Source organism: Eumetopias jubatus, unplaced genomic scaffold (assembly GCF_037043125.1).
Source record: "Eumetopias jubatus isolate StellerSeaLion01/CBP00866 unplaced genomic scaffold, mEumJub1_p1.0 scaffold_9, whole genome shotgun sequence".
NCBI lineage: Eukaryota > Metazoa > Chordata > Mammalia > Carnivora > Otariidae > Eumetopias > Eumetopias jubatus.
Genome location: NW_028274815.1, coordinates 124,609,059 through 124,634,461, shown reverse-complemented (window position 1 = coordinate 124,634,461; position 25,403 = coordinate 124,609,059). Strand labels below are relative to the sequence as shown.

At 51.0% G+C, this 25,403-nt stretch overlaps 1 protein-coding gene across 3 annotated transcripts in view; it reads right to left on the bottom strand.

The window, feature by feature from the left end:
- Positions 1 to 22,097, bottom strand: part of TOX2 (TOX high mobility group box family member 2) — a 133,361-nt gene extending 111,264 nt beyond the window's left edge. For all 3 annotated transcript variants that reach the window (XM_028122020.2, XM_028122019.2, XM_028122024.2), the window contains exon 1: positions 21,943 to 22,097. In XM_028122020.2, the coding sequence (XP_027977821.1) occupies positions 21,943 to 22,041 (99 nt within the window). In that variant the 5' untranslated portion in view covers positions 22,042 to 22,097. The remainder of the gene's footprint in view (positions 1 to 21,942) is intronic.
- Positions 22,098 to 25,403: the final 3,306 nt, after the last annotated feature.

Here is a 25,403-nt window from a genome sequence, read left to right as displayed (position 1 = left end):
GGAAACTGAGGTCTGAGGCCTTCCATGAGGCTGGTGAGAGGAACTGTTCTCAGTTCCAAAGACCAGTTAAGGCTGCCCTTCTCGTGAGGAGCTGCCAAGCCTCCTCCCCCTAGTCAAAGAAACCCTGGAATAAACCTATTTCCCTTTTCACTCATCTGCCAGGAAGCCCAGAGCCAGCTTCGCAGGCCAGCTTCAATAAGTGCAGAGCCCAGGGCCAACATATCTGCTTTCATTTTTCACCTAGAATTCGTTCTATTTTATGTTTTCATCAGCTCTAATTTTGTAGCGTATTACATACACTTCTGTCTTCATAGGTGTTCCTGTCACTGAATAACCAAAAATAAATGAGCAACCACCAAAACCACCAACCTCTGGGAGGTTAGGTGGTGTCCCCAGGCCCCACAGCAGGCCCAGCGGTGCTCTTCCTACTACTGTCTGGCCCCAGCTGCTTCTGCCCCTCCTCAACCAAAAGCAGGTTCTGCACATTCGCTTCCTGCCAAGCACAACAGCAGGGAACAGGTCCTGCTACACCCACACTCACTTCTCAACGTGAGGTAACGCTAAGAGTAGCACATGCTCTGTCCAGAGACATGGTGTTCCCCCAAGCCTGGACTTTGACTATCAGCTCTGGATGGCTACAGCTGTAGATGGAGAAGCCAAGGACTCTAGGAAGCCCCACTCTCAAGGTCCAGCCAAGGCAAAGCCATGCTTCTAGGCAAGGATGCAAGACCACTCCGGCCAGAGGTACACAAGGAGGCTGCCAGGCAGAAACCTTCGGGGTCTCCAAGGCCACCTCCGCTGGCCCTCCACCACGACCACCCTGGACCCCTGCGTGGTGGGACAGGTGTTGCAAGCCAGCCAGTCCCACACGGCGAGCTGACAAACACACACTCTTCCTAGCCACACTGTTGTCTGACCCCCAGTTCAGCCAAAGGCAGTATGGAAATGAGTTCTGAAGCGTGAAGACCCAGGTTCAAATCCCAGCTCTGCCACTTACTAGCTGTGAACCCCAGGGAAGGGTGAGCCTCTCTGCAAAGTGGGGTGTTGATGCCACCACCTTGCGTGGAGACGCAGAGCCCACCGGCCCTGTGCCCTCCCTCCCAGAGGAGACGCGGTGCTGTTCCAGTGCCTGCCTCCAGCATCATCCTGGCAACTCCCTCCAGGGCATCGATCAGGAGATGACAGGAAGAAGGAAAGAGCAGGGAGGTTTGCTCCAACTTATCTCATTCGGGACATGCTTTCTGGGACAAGACAGAAAAATAAAATTAAATAATGAAATGTGAGGTTGAATAGAACCCCAAAGTCAGGACTGACTTTGCTAGAACTGCTCAGTCCTACCTCAGGCAGGGAGGGAGGGGCTAGGGGAGTCCCCACAGCTTGTCCCACCGCTGGAGGGGCATCTGCAACATTTCCAGGCCATCAGCTGCAGGATGGGCTGCCGGCCCATGCGATGCATTCCGGTTACCATGGTTTCTGTTTATTCTGGGTCCTGGCAAAGAGGAGTGCTTGCTGTACTCCGACCTGCAGTCGCTGAGGTCCCTGCACTGTGCTGGGTTGCACACAGGCAGGAGCCCACATGCCCAGAAGAGAGGCACTCAGATTAACTCAGCCCCACGGGCCCCTCCCCACCCGACCCGGGGTGGACGGGGACCAGGCCCCATTTTCAGATGAGAGAACCAAGGTCTGAGGCTCGCGGCACCTGCCCAGAGTTTCATGGCAATGCCACAAGGAGCAGGAATTCAAACTTGAATTTGCCTGACTTGTCCTATTTTTCCAATTCTGTGCTGGCTCGTTTATGATCATTATTCTGGCTCCCAGAGACCTCAGGCCTTTTCTAAAACGGCCCCCCCTGAGATGCCTTGAGGGAACCTGCTGAAGGCTCGGGGACATCAGAGGCAGCTCACGGGAGTAAGTAGGCAGTTCCCCAGGGGGCTGGAAACTCAGATCCCCACACGAGATCTGACAACATTCCCAGTTCATGGTTCAAAGATCACTGGCCAACAGAACTAAATCCAAACCCCTTACTCAACCCAGCACCCCAGACCCGCCCCTGAATTCTACATATCTGACCTCTCCCTCACTGCCTCCTCCCCTTTCCAATGCTCAAATCCTTCCTCTTCCACAAGGATTTCCTGGGTGCCCACGTGAGCATCAATCTCTCCCTTGCCCCAAAGACCACCACGCCCAGCCACCCTGTGTATAAGCTGCCCATGGAAAGGTCTCTCCCCACCTCCCTCCTGAGACTAGGTCACATGGGGACTGCTCAGGGGACATCTATGAACCAAAATTCCTTTCTCAGACCAAGCACGCTGACACTTAAAGGGAACTGGCACTTCAACGGGTGCTCAAGTGTGCCAAGCCTCTCCTTCCAGAGGGCCTTTGCACATGCTGTTTTATCTAGAATGCCTCCCTTGCCCCACGTAGCAACCTGTCTTCCTACGACTCCCGAAGTTCCCTCTGACCCTCCGTTAACTGGCCTCGTAGTACCTGTGCAACTCTCCTAACCAGCCCTGGTATGCTCACATTTTGTGTTTCATTATGTCATTGTACGTCTCTTGTTCACCCTGGAGTTCCCACCACAGTGCCTAGCACACAGCGGGGGCTCCATCAGTGTTCCCTGTCAGCCATGGTAGATTACAAAGATGACCACAGGTCCCCCCGTTTCTACCCGCGTGCCCTCTGCACAGTGATGTCACTGCTCCTCTTATCAAGAGATGGAGTCTTTTTCTTCCCACCTTGAAGCCGGGCTTAGCCACGTGAATTTATTTGGTCACTGAGACAGCAACAAATGGGCCACAAGGAAAAGCCTGAAAAGCATGCGTGTGCCAGAGCGTCTCGCCCTTGCTGCGCCAGGAGCCCCAGAACACCAAGTGAAGGAGCCGGAGCTAGCTGCTGGAGGAAGAGGTTTGGGGGAAAGCCGAGCCAACAGTCAGCCAGCCCCCAGCCAGCAGCCGGCCAAGTGCCACCCAGGTGAGTGAGGCCATCCTACACCACCCAGCTGTCAGGGAACCAGCCAAGTGATCGCACCTGCAGAGACCAGCCAGCCCGGCCCAGAGAGGCCTCCAGCCCATCCACAGATTGTGAGCTAAATAAAATGGTGGTTGCTTTAAACAACTCATTTTGGGTGGCTTGTTAATGCAGCAACTAACAGGAGCTAACAGAAGAACACCGGCCATGGTACGCTCACCGCCGAAGAACAAGCGTCTGGTCTATACAACCTCAAGTTGAGAACAATACAAGCCTCTTGGGAGGTGGGAAGCCACTGAAGGGTGAGGCCCAGGCCCGTGGGTTTGAACCCTACTGGCCTATGACTCTGGCTTCCGCCTGGACGAGGCAGGCACTCACCTCTGTCTGCAGTGGGAGTAACACATCCTATGCCAAGTCTTCTAGGTTGGGATGGTTTGAGTCTAAACAGGGAACATGTGTGAAAGGCCTGCCCCAACCCAAAGGAAGCTAGAGACCCTCTGCACGTGGGAAGAAAACTGCTGCAGAATAAAGATCATGACTTTGGAGCTGGACAGATTCTAGTTCCTGATCCACTCTGCTACCTGCACGCTGTGTGACCTTAGACAAGTTTCTCAACCTCTCTGAGCTTCTGGTGTCACCTGACCAGGTGTCAGGTGTCTGTGACATGGTAGTAATAATATGTAACTTGCAGGACTATTGTGAGGGTTGAAGAAGACAGTGTACATAAGACACGTGGCACATCGTAGGTATTCAATAAACAGCAGCTCCTCCTCCGTGGCCACGCCTCCCTAGCGGGACCTCTCACATCACCATCTTAGCCCCGCCACCCCCACTTGGCAGTAACAGTTTCCAAGTTTGATATCAGCATCTTGCCAGTTGCCAGGTTGTGACTGTAGCTTACATAACATCGAGAGAGAGAGAGAGAAAGAGAGAGAGGGGGAGGAGGTTCACTTGAAGAATGAGAAAGACCTGGATGTTGCCAGCTTTTTTTTTTTAAGATTTTATTTATTTATTAATGAGAGACAGAGAGAGAGAGGCAGAGGGAGAAGCAGGCTCCCAAGGAGCAGGGAGCCCGACGCGGGACTCGATCCCAGGACCCTGGGATCATGACCTGAGTCGAAGGCAGATGCTTAACCATCTGAACCACCCAGGTGCCCAGGATGTTGCCAGCTTTGATGGACGAGAAAACTTCAGGCCACGGATAAGACAGTGAAGATGATCCAGACCTGAACCCTCAACCTCAAAGTCTCGACACACCCAAGCCCCCATCCGGCTTCATCTGGGATAACTGTGGCCTTTCCTCCCTTCACCTCCAAGGCCCCCCGCATGCAGGAAGGAGGGAGGCAGAGAGGTGGGCTCAGCGCGGGGTAAGGTAACCAGCTCTTACCTACACTGAGATTGCTGCACAGCAGTGTGATTCCAGGGCCTCTGTCCCACAAAGCACCTACAGCAAAAGTGGAAGCCCCTCTGCCCCAAGGACCCAAAATGCCAAGAATGTGGTCTATAGAGATGGTCCAGGATGGACTCCAGCCCCCAGCCTAGCGCGCGCGAGCACACACACACACACACACACACACACACTGAAGAAGAATTTGATCAGGGAAGACAGACATGTGGGGAAGAGGGCTCAGTGGGGGGGCGGGAAGGGCCCCGGAGCAGAGGCGTGCAACACTGGATTACTCCCCTGCCCCAAAGCCCTCCGGGGCTCCCCACTAGAGGACCCAAACTCCAGGGCCTGGCACTCAGTGCCCTTCCCAAGCTGCAGCCTTTGCCCCCTCCTCCACACTAGCCTGTACCCATCCAGACAGCTGTGCCCCAATTCCCCACGCCACCCCTTGGCCTTGGCCACACCCCCTCCCTGCTGAATGAGGTCATGGACGTCGAGAATGGGAGTCCTAGCAAACAGATTTGGGTTCCAGTCCAGTGTGACCATGGCCCAGTCACCTGACTTCCGGCGCCTCAGTTTATCTGCACAGAAGGATCAGCCTCTACTCCAAGTGTGGTTGTGAAGATTAAATAAATAACATAAGCGAAACACCCATCCCATGATAGACATGAAGTTAACGGCCTTTCTGTTCTCCCCTCCCCTATATGTCCCCATCCTGCTCCCCTTTGAGGTTCTGCCTAAATGCCTGTCTGCCAGGAAGCCCTCCCTGAACACTGCAGGTCTCGGGGATTTTCTCTCCCTCTCTCCCCCCGCCCCACTCTCCTTTCTCCCTCCTCTTCTCTCTGCCCCCTCTCCCCTCCCCCTCCTTAGGCTCTGAAGTAAGAATTGTCCTCCCTGTGCAGACCCCCACCTATCCACCCATCCCTATATGCAGGCTCCATCACAACCTAAAGACAGGACCAAGGACCAATCATGACCAGAACCGTGGGAGGCTGCAGCACAAACAGTGCCCAGAGAGCAGAAATGGCTTACCCAAGGTCACACATCAGAGTTCAAACGAGAGTCAACAGTCCTGCGTCCCCTTCCGCACTCTCAAGGCTATTCTCAGACAAGGATACGGTGTGTGGATGCTGACGGGGTCCCACCCAGATCCCCCTTTGCAGACTGTGCATCCAACCCCCCAGTGGCTGGGGGTGCTAATGCCCCCTCCTCTGCAGAAATGCCCTTGGCTGATGGGAGAAAAGCACAGGAAGCATGACACCTCTCCCCCCAACACTCCCTGAGGAAGCCATGGCCAGGGACCAACTGACAAGGGTGTGAAAGGGCCACCCCCAGCCCTGGCCTCAAGATGGGACCACCTCTGGAGTACCTCTCTTGCTCCAGGACCCCCCGTGGGATCAGGTTGAAGCAGGTTCTCCAGTTGAGACCACCTCCTTGCTCACCTCCTCCCCCAGCCCTGCCCTGGGGTCCCCATGCCCCTTCTCAGGAGAGCACTCTCTCATGAGCATCCTTGTTTCAGGCTCTGCTTCTAGGGAGCTCAGCCTGACACAAAGGCCCTGGTCCTCGATCTGTGGTCCACTGACCAGCAGCTCAGCATCTCCCGGACCCTGTTAGACCTGCAAACTCTCTAGCCCCACTCCAGGTCTCCTGAATCAGAATCTGCATTTTAACAAGGCCCTGTGTGATTTGCATGCATGTTAAAGTTTGAGAAGCTCTGGCTTAAAGTCGGTTGTCACCGGCCAATTGTGGCGACCATCCAGTGAGCAAGGTAGTAACAAAACGTGCCCATCTGTTGCAGCAATCACACAACTAATGTGGGCGTTATCCAACCCTGATTACTGAATGCGGAGGTGAGCCAGGTAGTGTGGACATAAGCACCCTGAACACCAGTGTGTCATCTCCATGGCCCATGCTCTGGTGAGTGCAAGTTCCATGTCCTTCGGGCTTGAGCTCCAACCCCACACACCTTACTCGGTCACCAGAATTCTCTTTCACTTTGGAACTAGTCCAGCGTCTGCATTAGTCAATTAAAGCCTTTGCCTCTACCCCTTCTGGAGGAGGAGACCCCACCCCCAACACCAGACAGTTAGGAAAGGTTCCCCAAGGGCACCCCGGGAGAAGATGCTAGAAAGAGGGGTGGTCAGGATTCTCCAGGGCCCTGGGGGATCTAGGGAGGGGACAAAGATGCAGATATCTCTGCCTTGGAAGAAGAAATTGCTGGCCCGCCCTGGGTCAGAAACCCCTCTTCAGAGGCCCCACTCCATCCATCACAGGGTATGAGCCCCTCATCCTGGTGTGAGCCCCTCAAAGTCCCTCTAAGGGGACGTCCATGACCTTTGCAAAACTAAAGGCAATAACCAAGTCCTATGTGCTGAACGGACCCCAGGGCCGGCCCTGGAGGCTGCGATAATCCAGACGTGTGTTTGGACAGGAGCACCCTGCAAAGCTCGGTCAACGCTGCCTGTTGCCTGAGGAGGGAAGCGGCTCACCTTTTGCTAATCGTCCTAATTCATTTTTTATTACTAACTTTCCTGTTCTCTATTTGCCATCTGATTGAAGATATTACCAAAGGCATTTAAACAGCATCAGACCGTACCACAATGGCAAACATAACTCTTTTTATTGAAATATGCATTAATATACATATAATTCCCTGATCACAAAGACCTCACGGTCCACATGTTAGACCCTAAGCGAAGGCAGATTTGACAAGAGGCACATACACAACTGAAGGTTCTTCAAAAAACAATAAGCCACGTCAGGAGGGTGTGACAAAATGGGCACTTTCTCGTGCTGCCGGGGAATATGGATGACCCTCCTGGAAAATGGCACGACAACCTGAATCAAGAGCCGTAAAAAATGCTCATTCCTTTGGACCCAGGGGTTCTACTTTGGCCCATAGCCACCAGCCTGGGTCTTTCTGTAATGGTTGGGAATGTTCTTTATCTGCAAGCCCAGTGACTACAGAGGGCTGGAAATATGGCTAGTGTGACTGAGGAATTAAGTTTGATTTTATTTGGCTTGATATTAAACTGAAATAGCCGCACGTGGCTAGTGGCTATCATGTTGGACAGTGCGGCAAGCCATCGTGGATTCTCTCCTAAACCGTATCATCACCTCTGTCCATCCTCCTGCATCCACTCTTGCCCCCCTTCCAATGTTTTCCCCATAAGACAGCCACCAAGATTCTTCTAAAAATGCTTCCCTTGCCCTTGAGATCAAGTCCAAGCACCTGGACATGGCCTTCAAGGCCCTACCTCCTGGGGACAGAAAGCACCCCAGCTCTCAGGGTGCCTGAGCGGTTCCAGGTGCTGGAGGAGCAATGACAGCAGCGGAGGGGACAGCGGCGAGGGCCTTGCCGAGGCCCAGGCATGTGAGGAAAAACTTAAAAGACACGTGTGTCGGAGTTTGCCAGGTAGGTGGGGAACGCCCAGACCAGAGGTAGAGCAGCTCGAGGTGCTCCCATCGACCCCCTCCCCCTTGTGAAGCCCGGTATTCTAGCTGTGCGGGTGGGACATAAACAATAAACATCATGAACAGGCATATTATACCCCATGAAAAGAGAAAAGACAAGACAGGCAAGGGGTTTCCGGGGGACCCGGGTGGGGCAGAACAATTTGTGGCGCTGAATCTTCAGAAAGAAAAGTACCCAAATCAACACTGTTCTTGAGTCTGCCTCGTGGGATAGTGGCAGGGGATCGCCCCCCACCCAGCCCCCCCTCCTATTACTTTTTGGCAGGTAACATCATCTTCATAATTTACAGTTTAATAAAAAGAAAGGGGTAATAACTCCAGGAGAGAAGTCACCAGAAAATTCCTGCTTGCTCAACAGAAATATTCCCACGAGCTGGAGATTTTGTTATCTCTGAAGGCCAGACCGACTGTGCCCCAGATACCCCAACACAGGCAACTGGGAGCGACACCTCCCTCCTAAACACAGCAAGGTCACCACTGGCAGGGAGACGGGAGGTGGACAAAACAGGGGGCTGAGGTCTGCCAGCCCTCACCCCAGAAGCCAAACATTGATGAAAATCCACTTCAACTTTCTTTCTTGGGCTCTGCTGCAGGCGAGGGTGGCATGTTGTAACAATGGGAATTCAGATTTATTAACACTTGCAGGCCCGGGGTGCCTGCCTGGCTCAGTCCATACAGCATGCGATGCTTGATCTTGGGGTCATGAGTTCCAGCCCCATGTGGGGTGTAGAGATTACTTAAATAAACAAATACAAATGTAAAAACAAAACACTTGCAGGCACCAGACACTGCCTCTCACGTTTATATGTTTAATCGTCCTGACAGCAATATACAAGTAAAACAAGGAAGGCTCAGAGACGATGAGTGATTTATTCTCGGACACAACAGCCGAGGACGGGTTATAGCGGCCTCCACACTGATTCATTCATTCTTTCAACAACTTTTTACTGATCACCTACTACACAGACACCATACTAGGGTGCTGGGGACTCGGTGGTAAAGAAAACAAACATGACCCCCGGTGGTCGGAAAGGTGGGAGAGTCACCTCATAGATACATCATGCAATGGGGAAAAAATACACTAGAGGCTGTGATGGAGAATAACAGGGTAAGCACAGTGATCAGGAGGTCAGAGTCTTTGAGAAGGCAAAGAAAAATGAGAAGGAGCCAGCCACGTGAAGGACGAAGGCAAGAACATTCCAGGCAAAGGGCGTAGCATGTGCAAAGCCCCTCAGCTTAAAAAGAGCGTGGCAGGGAAGACTGGGGAGGAGAGGGGGCTGGGAAACAGCAAGAAGGCCAGGGTGGCTAGAATGGGGCCAAGGAGGGGGAGGCTGGCCTTGCTCACCACCGTACCCCCAGCATGAAGACTGGCGCCTCAGACAGAGCAGCTGGGAGTGAGGCTGGAAGAGCACGCAAGGGCTAGATCACCCCGGATTTATGGGCCAGAAAAGGCATTTGATGTTATCTACACACCAGGGAAAGCCATTGGAAGGTCTTAAGCAGAGATCTGATTTAAGTTGGTAAGAATTCACTAAGCCATAACAGAGAGCCATTGAGTGGTTTTGCCCAGAGAAATGACAGGATCCAATTTACACATCAGAAAGATCTTGATCTTGGCCGGGATAGCTCCTCGGCTCATCCTGATGTGTGACTTGTGGTCACTGGATAGTAAATGTCCCCAAAAGCGAAGCATCCCCAGCTGGCATGTGGGAGGGGGCCGCCTTTCAGGAAAGCAAGACAAAGCAGCAAATGACAGGACGTGTTGACAGAGCATCAGATGGGCACAAGGCTGTTGGCAGATGGAAAATTGTCCCAGAGAACGCCTCAACAGGGTCGTGGCTTATTGTTAATGTCGAGCCATTAGGAAAACACAATTATGTGCTTCACTGATACCCTAAGACATAATCTGAGACACAGTGCAAACATTTAGCGCTTCATCCAAAAAAAAGAGGTAAAACAACCAACAGAAGAGCCACTGGAGGAAATGCATCGCACAGGTGGGTGGCTAAGCCCTCCAGTTTGTTTGTTTGTTTTTACTCCTTGTCTCTTGTCTCGCATTTAAAGTCCAAGTTTGGCTCTTAGGCATCCACAAACAGATTTGGAAAGGGAATTAAAATAACTCTCCCAAGTGCTTAAACATACATTATTATCTCATTTAATTTCATAAGCAGGTAAGCACTGGTAGCCCCATTTTGTAGATGAGGAAACTTGAGGCCCAGAGGTATTAAGTAGCTTTCTAAACGCCCTTGCTCCCCTGTCCAGCTTCATCTCTTGACACTCTGAACCTCTCCTTTGCCTTTGTACACGTTGTCCCTTCTACCTGGAATGCTTTTCTCTACCTTCTTCACCTGGCCAATTCATCTTCAAGCACAGACCGGGTGTACCCTCCTCTGGGAAGCCTTCCTTGACTACCCCAGCCTGGTCTGGTAATCCCACACCCATTTGGAATTGCTTATTTTTGCCTACCTCTCTACTAAGACTGTGGCTCCTCAAGGGCAAGGACCAGGTCTGAAACACCTGTTCCTCCCTGGAATCTAAAAAAAGCCCTGCATACGACAGGCAGTGAATGTTCTCTGCATGGCTGGATGAATGGATGCACTCTTCATAAATTGCAAAGCCAGGATTTGATCCCAAGCCAATATGACTCCACAGCATATATCTCTTGGCCAGAGTTTATGTCTGTGTCTTACACAGATCAATCAGAAAACATAAACAAACATGGAATATAGTATAACCATACCAAGGACTTTATTCATCCCTCTAAAAGAGATCCCCACTTCTCTGGGGAAAACAAGATGATGTCTGTGGGGGTAAAGGGTTAAGCAAATCCTTTTCCCCTTTGCAAGAGAATTTCACCTATGTTAATTGTCTAGCACAACTCCTTTGGAAACCTGATGAAGGTAAGATGTTAACTACGTTACTTGGCAACTCTGCTTATGGTAAAAATGACCCCTGACTGGTAAGCTGCATCTGGACAGGAGGTAACTCTCAATAAATTATAAATATCTGATAAAGAAACCAAACTTTAGATTTTCCTGAGTGCAGTAACTCTTAAAACTGACATGCCCCTTGCAAGAAACCCTGGAAGAGAGAACTGCTACAGGAGCTACGGGTCCTTTGGGGAATAAGGCTTCTGAGCCAGGGTGGCTTCCAAACCCACCCATCGTGGGGCTCATTCCCTTGCACCTACACTAAAATCTTCGGGGGGGGGGGGCAGGCAAGAGAAGAGCTGGTGTCCACCTCTGTGGACTAAGGCAGGGCTGAGGCTGGAACTCCTCCCGCGGAAGAGGAGCCGATCCTGTGCCCTGCTGGCAGGTGCTGGGTACTCCCCACCTCTTTCAAGGACACAGGGACCAAGTGTTGCCCATGTGCGTCTTGTGAGTCTGAATGTTTAAATGAACCTCACAGAGTCCCTGTGGGAGAACAATGAGAAATAAGGGAACTGATCCAGAGAGAAAGGAAACCATCCCAACCAAAACCACCAGTACCCCTATTCTGAACTGGAAAGCTCCTGAGACTCTACTATGTATACCATTTATAAAAGACCAAAAACCCGGATGGAGCCTATGCTACAGAGGGCCCAGGTGATCTAAATGCAGCCGGCAGCAGGAGTGAGGGAGGGCATGACTTATATGATCTCCCAGAGGCCTCACTACAAACCTGAGATGCAATGATGGTCACGTGAGAACACTGGAGATCAGAGAAGTTAAGTGACAGGTCCAAAGTCACACAGCTTCTAAGTGGCAGGATATGAAGCCAGGCACTTTCATTGAATTCAAAATCACATTTGAATCCACTATCTGGTTTTGCAAAAAAATTCACTTACAGCTCAGGTGAATGTATAGAATAGAACCAAGCATGGGGGTTGGGGTGAAAGGACCTCCTTAAATAGTGTAGGTAGCGCCCACTAGGCACTCAGTAAATATTTGCAAAATAAATGAGCAACAAAAGGCCCAGCGCCCATATTCCACATTAAAAAGTTCAGTTCAAGTCAAAACAGCAAAACGGAACAATAAAATTTATGCATGAGATTGACCCTGGGTTATACTACTGAGTTGGATTCATTTCCAACAAGTTTCTAAATCATTCCTGCAAATTAGGCCCAACTTTGAGATAAGCACGTTTTAATTAGCTGTAATATAAAGGCGTTCTATTTCCAAGTGATGTTTGAAGTTGAAAACCAAGGCAGAAGGCCCAGCTGGGAATTCCCTGGCCTCTAGAAGAGCCAATGCATTAACAGTAAAACCAAGGGGCAAGCTGATCCCCTCTTCCATCCCTGCAGAGGCTGGGGCTCCACGTGGCACCACAGAGGCTGCAGGAGAGAGGAGCAGAGAGAGCACACTCTGAACGCCAGCTCAGCCAACCAGCTTCTCTGCTGCCTTTTGTACATGACCTCCTTGGACCTCAGTTTTCTCACCTACAAGGACACGTGTGTCTGGCAGAGTTCTCATGAAGACTTAATGAGATGATATGAGAATGAGCCTAAGATCAGTAAGTGCACAGCAAATAAATTTGTGCTTATTTCCACCCTACTTTTCTCCACAAAATAGCACAAAATTTAAAAATAAAAATCAGTGAGAGGGGACTTTTTGTTCAAGATGGCAGACAGACATAGACTTTTTGCCTCTCCCCTCCTCTAAACAACACTAGAACGGAAAAAAAAAAAAAAGATACACACCAAAACATACACATACATGTATATCCATAATTCAGATAGATGGATTAAAATGGAATAACTCCAAGAAAGCCCCCATAGAAACACAAGAAAGGGCTGGGGATCAGAAATCCTAAGAGTACTGGGAAGTAAGCAGTCACACTGCCAAAGAAGCCTATCAGCTCCAAGCCACCAGCACAACAACCCAAGACCTCTGGAGAAGCTCTTATCCTAACTGAACCCCAGAACATCCCCAAAGAGAGGCAGCAGGAAGCCGTGGGCCAGGAACGTGACTGGACCTTTGTGTTAGCCTACAGACCTCGGGGAAGCTGACTGTTGGATCTGCCTCCAGGCTAAAGCCAGGGAGAAGAACTCCAGTTAAATGAGAGATGTGCCTCAGGGATTTCCCCCCCCGTGGGTAGGCATGGGGCAGGAAAAACAAAGTGCACCAGTGCCCTTGGGTAACTGCTGGTCTACATGAGAGACAGATGCCCCAACCTCAAGTGAGCTTGTCCCATGTGCTAAGAGAAGTCCCCAGTTTCGAGTGTCCACCCACAAACCATACCCAGGGCACCCAAAATCAACATTCACATTGCTTACCCACAGAATTGTGGATCTCACAGGCACTAAGGGAACTCATAACTACAGGGCAGATGAGTCTAGACCTCTGTTTACAAGTAAATGTCAATCACAAATCACCAGGCATTTGTAGAAAATATCGGCATAAAAAGAGGCCTATTGTGAACAGAAGAACTAACCACCAAGAAAACAGAATTAATGGAGGAAACAGAAGATAACTTTTTAACTGTATTATAATCTTCAAAAAGACTCAAGACATTCACATATCCACTAGACAAAAGGAATGGGGTACTCTGATACCAGATCAATCAAGAAACAATACAAAACTCTGGGAAATGAAAAAGTCACAATAAACTTACTAGATATGAACTGAAGAATGGTTATGACTAGAAGTGCCCCCACCCAACTCCCCTCAGGGGTTAGCCCTGGGGAGTGGGGAGAGGAAATGAAAATAAGTGGGCCCCCCACGTTTTCCTTTATATCCTTCTATATTTCTGTGTGTCTTACAAAGAATAAAAACAAATTTCAAAAAAAGATGGCAGGACTCAAGATAAAGCGGGAAAATGACAGAAGACTGAAATGAAATTGGAAGTTAACAAGCAAAAGATATGCGTGATATCCTATGTTATAGCTACAAGGGACCCACTCATTTACCTCCAAGCTTCCTGGGAGCCATTGAAGACAACGGCGATAGGACAGCCATGGACAATGGCCAACACTGAGGCAGGGACCAGGTGAAGAGCCTCTTGTTGAAGCTGTGACAGGACTCCAGCCCAAGGAGAAAGCCACGGTCCCCTGCCCAGAGCTAACTCCCTTAGGCACAGCCCAGCAGCTTCTCAGAAATCAGTGTGGAGTCCTCCCCACCACACAAGGAATTGCGTGACATTTCAAGTAAGAAAAATTCCTTGGGCCCCAGAAAATTCCATTAATTATCATTTTTCTTCACTCCGACCTAAGAAACAATTATCCTGCAGCTCTCTCTCACATCATGAGATAAGGATGAAACCTCAGCAAGTGACTCGGAGACTCTAAAAATCATCAACATGCCGGCCCTTGACTTCCTGGGAACCAAAGGGAAGATGAGTTTTCTCCCTAAGATGCAGCTCCCTGAAACAGGCACTTTGGTGCTCCCCTTTCTATGCATTCATCCCCAGCTGCTGGCAATGTCACTGCTATACCCTCGCACTGGGAACCTCTCTGCCACAGGAACCTCTCTACCTGGGACAAGGAGATGCCCTGATGCCAATGACTGGATGTCACGAGAATCAAAAGGCACAAGCAGCTCCCTTGCCCCAGTTTGGGACAACTCTGAAGAGCCAGCCCAGATCGGTAACCATGTTCCAGGCCAGCTTCTCCCTCTGCCCAATTCTGCTTCCCTTACTCCCTTACAGGTACACTTTCTGGGAACTTCCCCCCAAATAAACCTTCCACAGGCAACTCTCCATCTCAGAGTCTGTTTCCAAGCAAGCCAATGTAAGACTCTCTCCAAGGTGAAGAAGACTCTCCCCATAACCTATGGGGGGCCTGAAGAACTCGGGGGTCTCTGAGATATCTGACCATATCTGAGCCAAGGCTACATAGCCCAGGCCAGCAATATGTCCCCTTTGTCCTAAGCCAAGGTGGGAAAACCCTCCCACATCCCAGTCTAGAGCCATGTTCTCCTACATGTACTTCCCGGGCCAACAACATCAGCATCATTTGTTAGCGCTGCACCTTTTCAGCCCTTCCCCAGACCTACTGAGTCAGAACTTCTGCGAAGGGCACCCAGCAATCTGTGTTTCAACTGCCCTCCAGGTGATTCTGAAGGTTGAGAAGCAGAGCATCCCTGACTACTGGGTGAAATCAAACGCAAGACATTAAACTTTTCCATCAGCAGAAGACCAACAGACAGCTGCTGACAGCAGTCTGATCCAGCAACGTGAAACATTCTGTACTCTGCGCCACACATCTGGCTCCAAGGCACTCCTCTGCTTATAACCCAACCAGCTGGGACGTGACACTCTTTATGACAATCTCTGCTGGTGTCCCAGCTCCCCTGAAGGCAGGCCTCCCTGCCTTAGGCTGATAGGATCCCCAAACCACCCTCCAGCGGCCCTTGAAGTGGCTCTTCCTTCTGCCTAGGACACCCATCCAGGAATTCTACATGCCCCCACATAGCCCACCCGGCATTTCCTTTAACACTCTGCCCCGTGAGGCCTTCCTACACCTGTGGCACTGTCCCAGACAATTAGATATTTAATTACGACTCTCCATTTTGAGCCATGTTACAAATCCACATAGCCTTCCATCTAGTAAATAGAAGTTTCCCGTTGAGTGGCTGAGCTTTCAGGACAAGGTTGGGTCTCCTGGCACACAGTAGGCACTCAATAAAAAGCTGCCGAACATCTGAGAAGCCCAGCTTTAAAACAGGTCATTACATATTGAAAAACCCCAGTCTTGTTGCTCATTCTAGCAGGCACCAGAAGTTTGCTGTTCTACAGTAGCAAGTTGAAGCATCAGGATAATTGATCAAAATTTATTAGCCCGTGTTTATACAGCATGTTTTCACTAAGAAATAAAATTACAATTTACCACGACTCATTAAGTTAATAATTACTTACCATATGTTTTTATTGCTGCTCCCAAACCACACTGAAAAATCACTGTGCAGGTTTTTGGTCCATCTAAATAGGATGACTACCAACCACGTGGATACAGAACTTACTGACAGGGAGACGCGGGACTAAAATATTGAACAGAAAGCACAAGCTCTAAAGCTCCACTACACTCATCCCCATGACTCTCTAGGTTACCTGCACCACATTCTCCAGGTCAATGGTTCTCAAACAGGGGCACTTTTGCTCCCCCAGTGGATACCTGGCAAAGTCTGGAGACTTTGTTGGCTGTCGTGACGGGCACCTGATCAATAGAGGGCAGGGATGCAGCTACACATCTTATAATGCACAGGACAGCCCGTCCCCCCAAAACAAGGAATTATCAGGTCCAAAGTGTCAACAGTGCCGAGGCTGGGAAACACTATTCTAGATCAAAGGGAACGTCCATAAATGTTTCTTTAATGTGAGCTTCATAGCAACAGTATAAGGAAGGCATTACTGTCCCCTTGCACAGATGAGAAAACGGAGATGTGGAGTGGTTAAATGATGTGCACAAGGTCACCAGCCCACTCCAGCAAAGGGTGCAGCTGCAATTTGAACCATTCTTCTCTGCCTGATAAACCCAACTCCCCTCCCACACAGATTCAAGAAGGAAACAGACGCCAAGGAAATGAGCAGCTCTTTGTTAATTCATCAGGCTGAACGGTCCAACTAGAGACTGCTTCCAACAGGACTCGGGAAAAATCAGATCCAGAGACCAAGGCATGGAAACACCTGATATTAGGAGGACACTTCCCCCGCACCAGCTGGGATGGTCAGTCCTCCAGCATCCAGGGCTGAAACAGTTTCCCCTGCCTTGTAACTTTCAATTGTGCAGCTCTTTATGAATAGAAATGAAAGCGTTTCCTGCTGGGGCCACATGCTATATATGCATGATTTCCAACCTCAAGGCAACCCCATGGGGGAGGTGTTGCTGTACCCATTTTGCAGAGGAGACAGAAGCATAGGGAAGTTAAGTAATTTGCCTGTGCTGATGATGGTGAAGGCAGCATTCAAACCCAGTTCTGCCAGGTTCCAGAACTTATACTGCCTTCGTATCTTGAGACTAGTTCTAGGAAATCAGAGAAGCAAAATAGCTGGCCTTACGGAATCACACGGGCTGGCAGTCCTGCAGGGGGATTCCTTGTCCTGTAGGCACAGACTCAGCTGCTCTTCCAGGCTTCCTGGCTGCTCTCTGTGCGGGCTCGGTCCTCTGGGCCTGCTTGGGTAAGCTCCTCTAGGAATGACAGGTCAGCCAAGAGACTCTTGGCCCCAGCTCTGCCCTGGATTTGATGTGCTCACTAAAATCTTATAAGAGCCAAAGAGATGCTAAGTTCCTCAAGCTACATTGGAAAACTGGTGAGCCCTGAATTTATTCATGCATTCATTCATTCAGCAAATATTTATTGAGTACCTATGTGCCAGGCCAGCTCTGGGGGGGGCGGGGAGACACAAAAGTAAAGGTAGAGACAGTGGTTCCTGCCCTCTGAAGTATATGAGGGCACAAGTCCTCTAAAAGCATCATCCTCAACCTTCCTGGGTGTATTACACTTTACAGTTATAAAGGATATGCCGAGGCTTCATTCATTGTATCTCCACACTAGCTCCCCATCTCACTAGACTATGTTCACTGATTTGCTTTCCCTTTCCCAAGAGGGAAAGAGGCCCAGAGGAGGGCACTGTCATGCTTAAGGTTGCCCAGCAGACTAGGGGGGGGGGGGTAGGCAGCAGTGCCAGGCCTGGGCTGTGGCTCCTGACATTTATAAGGTACAGAAGTTTGGTCGTAAGGACCCTTCAGGACAGACTAGGGGAGGGGCTATGGAAAACACATTTAGATGGAAAGTAAAGAAGAGCTTCTTCACATCCTCCAGAGTCCCCGGGACCAGCCATCTCAGCTCAGCGCTCACCTGGCCCAGGTCCACCCACAGGTCCCACCTACAGCCACCTGTGCCCCTGCAGAAAGAACCAGTGGGGACCTCACCCACCAGAAATGCTAAGGAGGCCTCACAAATCTCAAGTACAGGTGAGGTGGGGACAGCAACTCCCACTTCTTGGATTTTCGTACCAAGGAGGCTCCAATCATTCACTAGCCGAGCTTGTGTTGATCCCCATCAAGATACAAGATGCTGTGCCCAGAGCTGTATGGGTGGGGAGTTGCATCACTTACCCACGCACATATTTCCTGAGTAGTTCTGGGTCAGGCACTGTGCCAGGTGTTGGGAGCCCACAGAAACCTGTACACAAACAACCAAACCACTGCTACACGAAGTGTGGTCGCTGGACCACGCCGGCAGCATCATCCGGGAGCTCATTAGACATGCAAATTCTCACGAAAAGACTTGTATAAAAATGTCCACAGAGGCTTTATTTATAATGGCCCCAGCCTGGAAACAAACCCAAACATCCATTGGCAGGTGAACAGATAAACCACTTGAGCTATACCCATACAATGTAATATTAGCAATAAAACAGAACTATCTATATATATATACACACACACACAACGCAGATGAATCTTGATACTATGTTGAGCAAAATGAAACCAGATGCAAAGATGTATATGCTGTGTATGAAATTCTAGAACTTAAGTATACTTAGTACACTGAAACTGAACTTAAATAAAGCATTGATAATAGAAATCAGATAAGTCGTTTCCTGTAGAGGCGGCGATGGAGACTCTGGGCTGGAAAGGAGCACGAGGGAACTTTCTGGGGTATGGAAAATGAGCAAAATCTGGATTGGGATGGTGGTTACACAGGTGTTTATATTTGTCAAAACTCATGGAACTATGCACTTGAAATTTGCATTTTATTTTGTCAATCATATCTCAGTAAAAAAATGAGCCACAAATCATTTGCCCTACATCACAAAGCCACAACTGGAGATTTGAACCCACGTTTGCCCAATTCCAATGGCCAGTTTACACTAGCCTGCCGTAGTTGAGTGTGGGCGGGGGGGGCCGGCAATGCCCTGAGCCTGGTAAAGTGCCTTACCAAAGCCAGAATGAAGGGACTTCACAGATACCCAAGGAAGAGTGTCACAATCTCCCCCTAGCCCCTAAACCATGACAGAGACTTGAGGGGAGGGCATATAAGTGTCAAGCTGGGAGTCAAGAAAACCTGGGTTCAGGCCTCAACTCTGCTCTTCACACGCTATGTAACCTGTGAGTACACTACTCTGTGACTCAGTTTCCCCTTCTGTGAAGCAACGAAGAAGGAGAGGATCTGGTTCCCAGCATGGGGCCACAGATCCTAGGAGCCACAGGGCCACAAGCTCCTATGCTCACTAGGCACTGTTATTACGTGAAATGAGTAACGTGCCTGCCTCATATCTGGGAAGCTATTTTTCAAATGCATGTTAATATTATTGTGATTAATAAAATAACATCTATTTCAAGGCAAAAATGAAACCATAGCAGTTTTTGCCATTATGTATTTTCTCAAACAAAAGATACCAAAAGAACAGCCACTGATCATGACTTTGGTTTAAAGTGGCTGGAATCTCTGTGTAGAGTATCACTAAGGGGACAGTCACCAAGGGAACAGTCGCCAAGGGCCCTTTCGGGTCAACTGTCCCACAGTTGTCCGGCATCACTTGGGCAAATGCTTGCCCTTGTTTCTCAGGCCTAGGTCCCTGTGGGGACAAGCCTCTTGTGTGGACTGCAAGGACCAAGCCCCCAGTGTGCAGGCTGTGTCCTGGTTCTGCAGCCCTATAAATTGGGCTGTGGTCATGGCTGCACCTTGGGCCTGTTTCTGCTCCAGTTCTGATAGTGATCAGTTGTAAGAATGGAGCATGGGCATTTCCCTCCCCAGTCCCTCACCATCAGACCCTGGTAACAATGTGCCCTACCTCCCAACCACCAGCACTAAAGATGACTGCCCACTTGGGATCTGCCACCAACAGGCATCTGACCCACCCCTAGCTGAGCCAAGTGACTTCCCCTGCCCCATCCTGCCACAAGCCTGAAGGTTGAGAAGCAGGTCTCACATCCAAGCGCAAGGTCAGACCTTTCTCTCACCTACCTTGGTGGCCCAGCAGCCACCCTCCTCCACCTGGACACACCCTCGGCTCTGGGCCAGGGGTTCTAGATCACAGACAGAAACCAGAAATCACCAGCTTCTCATTCCCCGAGTGGGTCCCTCCCTGGCCAGGTTTCACACTAGTTCTTGGTGCTGAGTCAGAGCTTTACAGAGCATCAGAATAAAGCAGGGGCCTCAGCTGAGTGCCCCCCCCCCAGAAGGCCCACATGTGGGACCACCCCACTCTGGCGGGGTTTACAGAAACACCACCAGCAAAAGGAACACTCCGGGCTAAAGGCCACCCACCCACCGATCCAGACTTTGAGGCACAAATCCCCGATTCCCACGCACGTCCCCAAAGCAGAGGCTGGAACCTTGCCAACTTAGTATTTTAACAAAAAATAAAGCCAGGGGCAGAAGACAGTCCTGCTGCCCCCGCACCCAATGATCTTCTCCCTCAAGACTCCACTTGCTACTTTTAATCAATTTTCCCTCCAACACACCGGAAAGAGCCGGAGAACCGCCTTCTCTTCAGGACACCATCCCCCTCTTCAGCTTCTAACTTTGCCAGTCTCCGGACAAAGATAATCACACCCACCCGCTGCGAGACCTCACTTGCCGCCCACCTCATCCGCATGCAGCCCAGGCTCTACTAGCCCAGGACCCCACTCCCCACCCGGGGAGAACTGCGGAGGGCTTTGCCCTGCGACCCAAGAAGCCGCTCCCCAGGGCCTGAGGACGCATTCAGCGAGGCCCAGCCCCTAGGCCCCGCGTTCCGGGCGGGGACGCCCCCTTCCCGCAGCATCCACACAGCAAGGGGCTCGCGTAAAGCCCGTGGGTGGGGTGAGGTTGAGACCCCGGAGGGCCGCCCATCCAACCACCCGACGCGCACTCACCACGTAGCGCCACGGAGCCCGCGCGTCTGCGCCAGGGCCGCGGGGAAACCCACGCGCGCCGTTCAATCCGGGCTCCGAGTGACGAAAAGCCGCGCTGGGCTCCGGCCAGCCCCGGACCCCCGCGCCTACTGCCGGATTCACCCCCGTCTGGCTTGCTAACTAAGTTTGAAAGTTCCCTCCCCAGCGAGGGAAGAGACGCGGACGGTGCAGCTGCACCTAAGCGTCCCGGGCCGGCCCCGGCGTGGGGAGCCGGGGTCGGCCAGTCCCTGTTCGGGGTGCCGGGCACGTGAGCTTCCACCGGGAGGACGCGCCGCGGCAGCGCAGCTGGGACCAGGCTGGGGGCGGCGATCTCGGAAAAGACTGGGGTGGGGGGAGGGGGCCGGTGACCCTCACTGCAGCCCCAGGCCGGAGGGACGCCCGCTCACCGTTCCCGGGAGGGGACAGGCCTCGATTGGCCATTGCCAACTCGGAATCCCAGGCCCCGGCAGGCAGTGACGGCCAATTAGTGAACGGCCAATTAGTGCGCCTCGGCGCCGGAAAGTTAAAGCCCCGACGCGCGAGTTGGTGACCAGGGTGAGGGCTGGGGCGGCGCGGAGGCTGGGTGTGACCGCGTGTGGCTGTGTGACCGCCAGGCGATTAGTGTGTCTCAGGTTCACCGTACATGGGTGGCTGTGCATGCGTGACATTGTGCGCCCGTGTGAGTGATGGGTGTGAGCGTGTGACTGTCGGAGCAACTTCTTTGTGTGACCGTCCCCAGCTGCGACTGGGTGTGACAGGCGAGGGGGGCATGTAACGGAGTGTGAGGCATCGTACTGTGTGAATGGGTGACTTGTATGTGGCGATGTGACAGTGTATGTGGGCGAGTGACTGCAAGTCATTGTGTATAAATGACTGTTAGGGTGACTTGTGTGGGACGGTAAGACAGTGTAAGTAGGTGCTTGGCCGCCTATGTGTGTGACAGTGGGTCACTATGTGTCAGCCTGTGAATGAATGTGGGGTTGTCGGGGGAGGTGGCCGAGCGTGTCACTGTGTCATCGTGTGAGTGACTGTCGAGGTGACTTCTGCCTGTGAACGGAATAACTCAAGCCGTGAGTGTAACGGCGAGGATATCTATGTGAGTGGCATGTGCCCGTCGGCGGGGCTGATGCGTGCGGGTCCCCGCGCATTGGCACCGCCGGCACCTCCCCCCGTGGGCCTCCGAGAGTGTCCCGTCCCGAGCCGCCAGGTGACTCCTGTCCCGCACTCCAGCCCGGGACGCTCCCGCCGCGGCGCGGGGTCCGAAGGCGCAGGCAGGCCGCGCCCGCCTTGGCGCCCACCCCCGGCCCCCGCCTACCTTGCCGCAATGGTAATAGTCCAGGTGCGCCAGGCCGGCCGGCTCGGCCCCGGGCCGCGCGCCCACCGCGGGTGCCGAGGGGTACAGGCGGACGTCCATGGCGGGCGCGGCGGCGGCGGCGGCGGCTCCCGCGGGCAGTGCCTGGGCGGGCGGCGGGTGGGAGCCAGTGTGCGAGCGGGTGTGCGAGAGCGGGGGGCGGGCCGGGGGCGGGGCCCGGCGGAGCGCCCCGCCCCCGCCCCCGCCCCGCCCGCGCGTGCTATTGTTCCGGCCTCCGGCGCCGCGGAGAGCCGGGGGCCCGGGCCCAGGGGAAGGGGCCCCTCCTTCGAGGCGGGCCGCCGCGGGGTCTCTCGCCGGGCTCTGCACCCCCGGGGGTCCGGGAGGGGTGCGCGCCTGTCCAGACGGCCCTTTCCCGTCCCGCCTTCCCCACCAAGGATAAGGGGAGGGAGAAGCCCATTTGACACCCCTTCCCAGAAGTGGGACACTGCCCACCCTGAATATTTAGAAAGCGGGGTCGGGGGAGGAAGGCGGTGACAGGAACACTTTCGAAGATGGGTGCTGCCTTGCCCAGGGGGACCACGGCCCAGCGCCTGCGGCTGATCTTAGGAGGCCCTCCCTCCTTGTCCCACTGATCAGAATCACTGAGAAGGGCTCTGGGAGTTGCTGAGCTTAAACTCTCACTTTACGTGTGAGGAAACTGAGGTAAGGACAGTCACTTCAGTAATGAAGCTCCAAGTGAGTGGGCCCACCGCCCCCAGAGGATCCAGGTCTGAGACAACTGGGAGCAGTCAGAGGGCCCTGACCCCTTTAATGACAGGGAGAGAGAGGGCCATAGAAAGGGCCTAGAAACTGAAGTTCTGAGGGTCCAGAATCTACCCTCACCACCCCTACCCCCAAGTTCTCCTGGAGACAGAGAAGAACAGAAATGGGATAGTTCCCATGGTGGAGCAGAAAGGTGACTGAAGCAGGCTCCTTCTCCCACAGGAAAAGAGCCCCCAAACTCCTCACATCACCTGCAGCAGCTGACCTGTTGCTCCTCCCCTTCTCATAATTGTCTACGCTAGCAGTCTCCACTCCCTCACCTCTACTGACCGCTGCACCACCGCCCTCTGGTTCCTGGCTCTGGCACACTGGGATGCCTAGCTGGGAAGTGCCAGGAGGCCAGGAGGCAGAAGTGGGTCAGAATGGGATTGGTAGATGGCAGCTGGACACGATGCTATTCAGAGAAAAGGGTCACTCCCTTTTCTGCCCACTCAGGAGCCAGCTTGGAACTTAGCTCCCACTGCTACTTGAGCTTTGTTGGTCCTGACTTCGAGCTATGACCCACTATTTGTGACCATGAAGATCCACTAATACAAGACTGGTGTGGGAAGCAGGCTTTTGCTAAAGGTTTGGGAACAACAGAGGGAAATTACTGCTCAGAAAGGAAAGAACTTCCAAATAGATTTCAGCAGTCATTGTGTCTAGAAATACATTGCCATATCTCATCAGAAGGAATTTCCCATTGGCCCCTCTACTTTTTTTTTTCCATCTGGACATCCAGCTGACCCAGCACTATTTATTGAAAAGATCACCTTTCCCCCCACTTCTCTGCAGTGTTAACTTTGTTATAAATCAAGTTATCCATATGTGTATTGTTTCTGAATTCTCAAGTCCGTCCCATTAGCCTATATTTCTCTCCTTGTGCCATTGTCATACTGTCTGGATTTCTGTAGCTTTATAATAAGTGCCCCAATAGAAGAGGTCTACACACTTTTATCTTCAGGATCGTCTTGGCTATTCTTGACATTTGCACTTCCACTGACATTTTTAAAATCAGCTTCTGTTTACACACACACACGCACACACACACACACACACACACAATCCTGCTGGGATTCTGATTGCTATATTGCTATCACATTGAATCTTTAGATCAATTTGGGTAAAATCGACATTTTCAGTATTAAGTCTTGCTATCCATAAACATGGTATGTCCTTTCATTAATTTAGATTTTTTCATTTTAAAGTTCTCTCAGCAATGTTTTATAGTTTTCTTTCTTTTTTAAAGATTTATTTATTTATTTATTTATTTATTTATTTATAGAGGGCCGAGAGGAGGGGCAAAGGGAGAGAGAGAGAATCTCAAACAGACTCCCCACTGAGCACGGAGCTTGATGTAGGGCTCCATTTCATGACCCTGAGATCATGACCTGAGCTGAAATCAAGAGTGGGACACTTAACCTACTGAGCCACCCACATGCCTCACTTTTTTTTTTTTAGTTTCTATGTAGAGCCTTTGCATATCTTTTATTAGATTTAGTCCTGAGTCTTTGATGCTATTATAAATGGTTTCTTTATATGGCTTTTTATCTTCCTGTTTGTTGTAAGTACAGGGCAGTAGTTTTAAAACAAGTCAACAAATTCCCTCACTCTTACATGGAGTGAAATCTAATAACTTTCCCCTATAAAAGGGATGGGTTTAGTGAATGGTTTTTAATAAAAAAAATATGGTGGAAATGACACATGGATTCTGAGTCTAGGTCGTAAAAGTTGATACAACTTCTGCCTGGCTCCTTCTTTTGGACATTTGTCTTTGAAACCCTAAGCCACTATGTAAGAAGTCCTAGGCTGTTGTGCTTTAAAGAAGTCTGAAGTAACCTACACATAGACTCCATATGCAAAGACCCTGAGACTAAAAGAGTAAGATGACTCACCAGTCCCCAGTTGGATCAGCCCCCTACTGTTCCAGTTCCATCTACTCTTTGACTACAACCATATGAAAAACCCTGGAAAAACCCTAGCTGATCCCTTCCTGAATCCAAAATGAACAGAAACCATGAGAGATAATAAAACACTATTGTGGTTTTAAGCCATGAGGTTTTGGGGTGATTTGTTACTTGGCAATATAGATGTGGAACATATATAGATTTTTGTACAATGCCCTTGTATTCAGCAACATTGCCAAACTCACTCATTCTAACAATTCATCTGTAGATTCTTTAGCTTTTTAAAAAATACACCATATTCTATCTCATCTGTAAAAATGAGAGTTCTAGTTTTTCTTTTTCAAATCCTTATACGTTTTATTTCTTTTTCTTGCCTTGTTGCACTGGCTAGTATTACCAGTACAATGTTGGAAAGAAGTAATAATAGCAGGCATCCTTGTCTCATTCCTGATCTCAGAAGGAAAGCTATCAGCATTTCATCATTGACTATAGTGCTTGCTATAGTGTTTTGTTTAACTTCATTATGTTGTTTCGTTGCTTTTTGTCGATACCTCTGCTGTGGGTTGGGGAGGTCAATCTTCACAGCAATCCTGTGGGTCAGGAAATAAGACTGCTGTGGCCATTTTGCGGATGAGAAGAATAAGGCCCAGAGAGGAATGCTCAACATCACAGTGTTAATAGCAGGGCTCATTAGCAGTACATAAGCCTAGAAATCCCACCTGGAGCACTTCCCACTTACTTCCCTTACTTCCACAG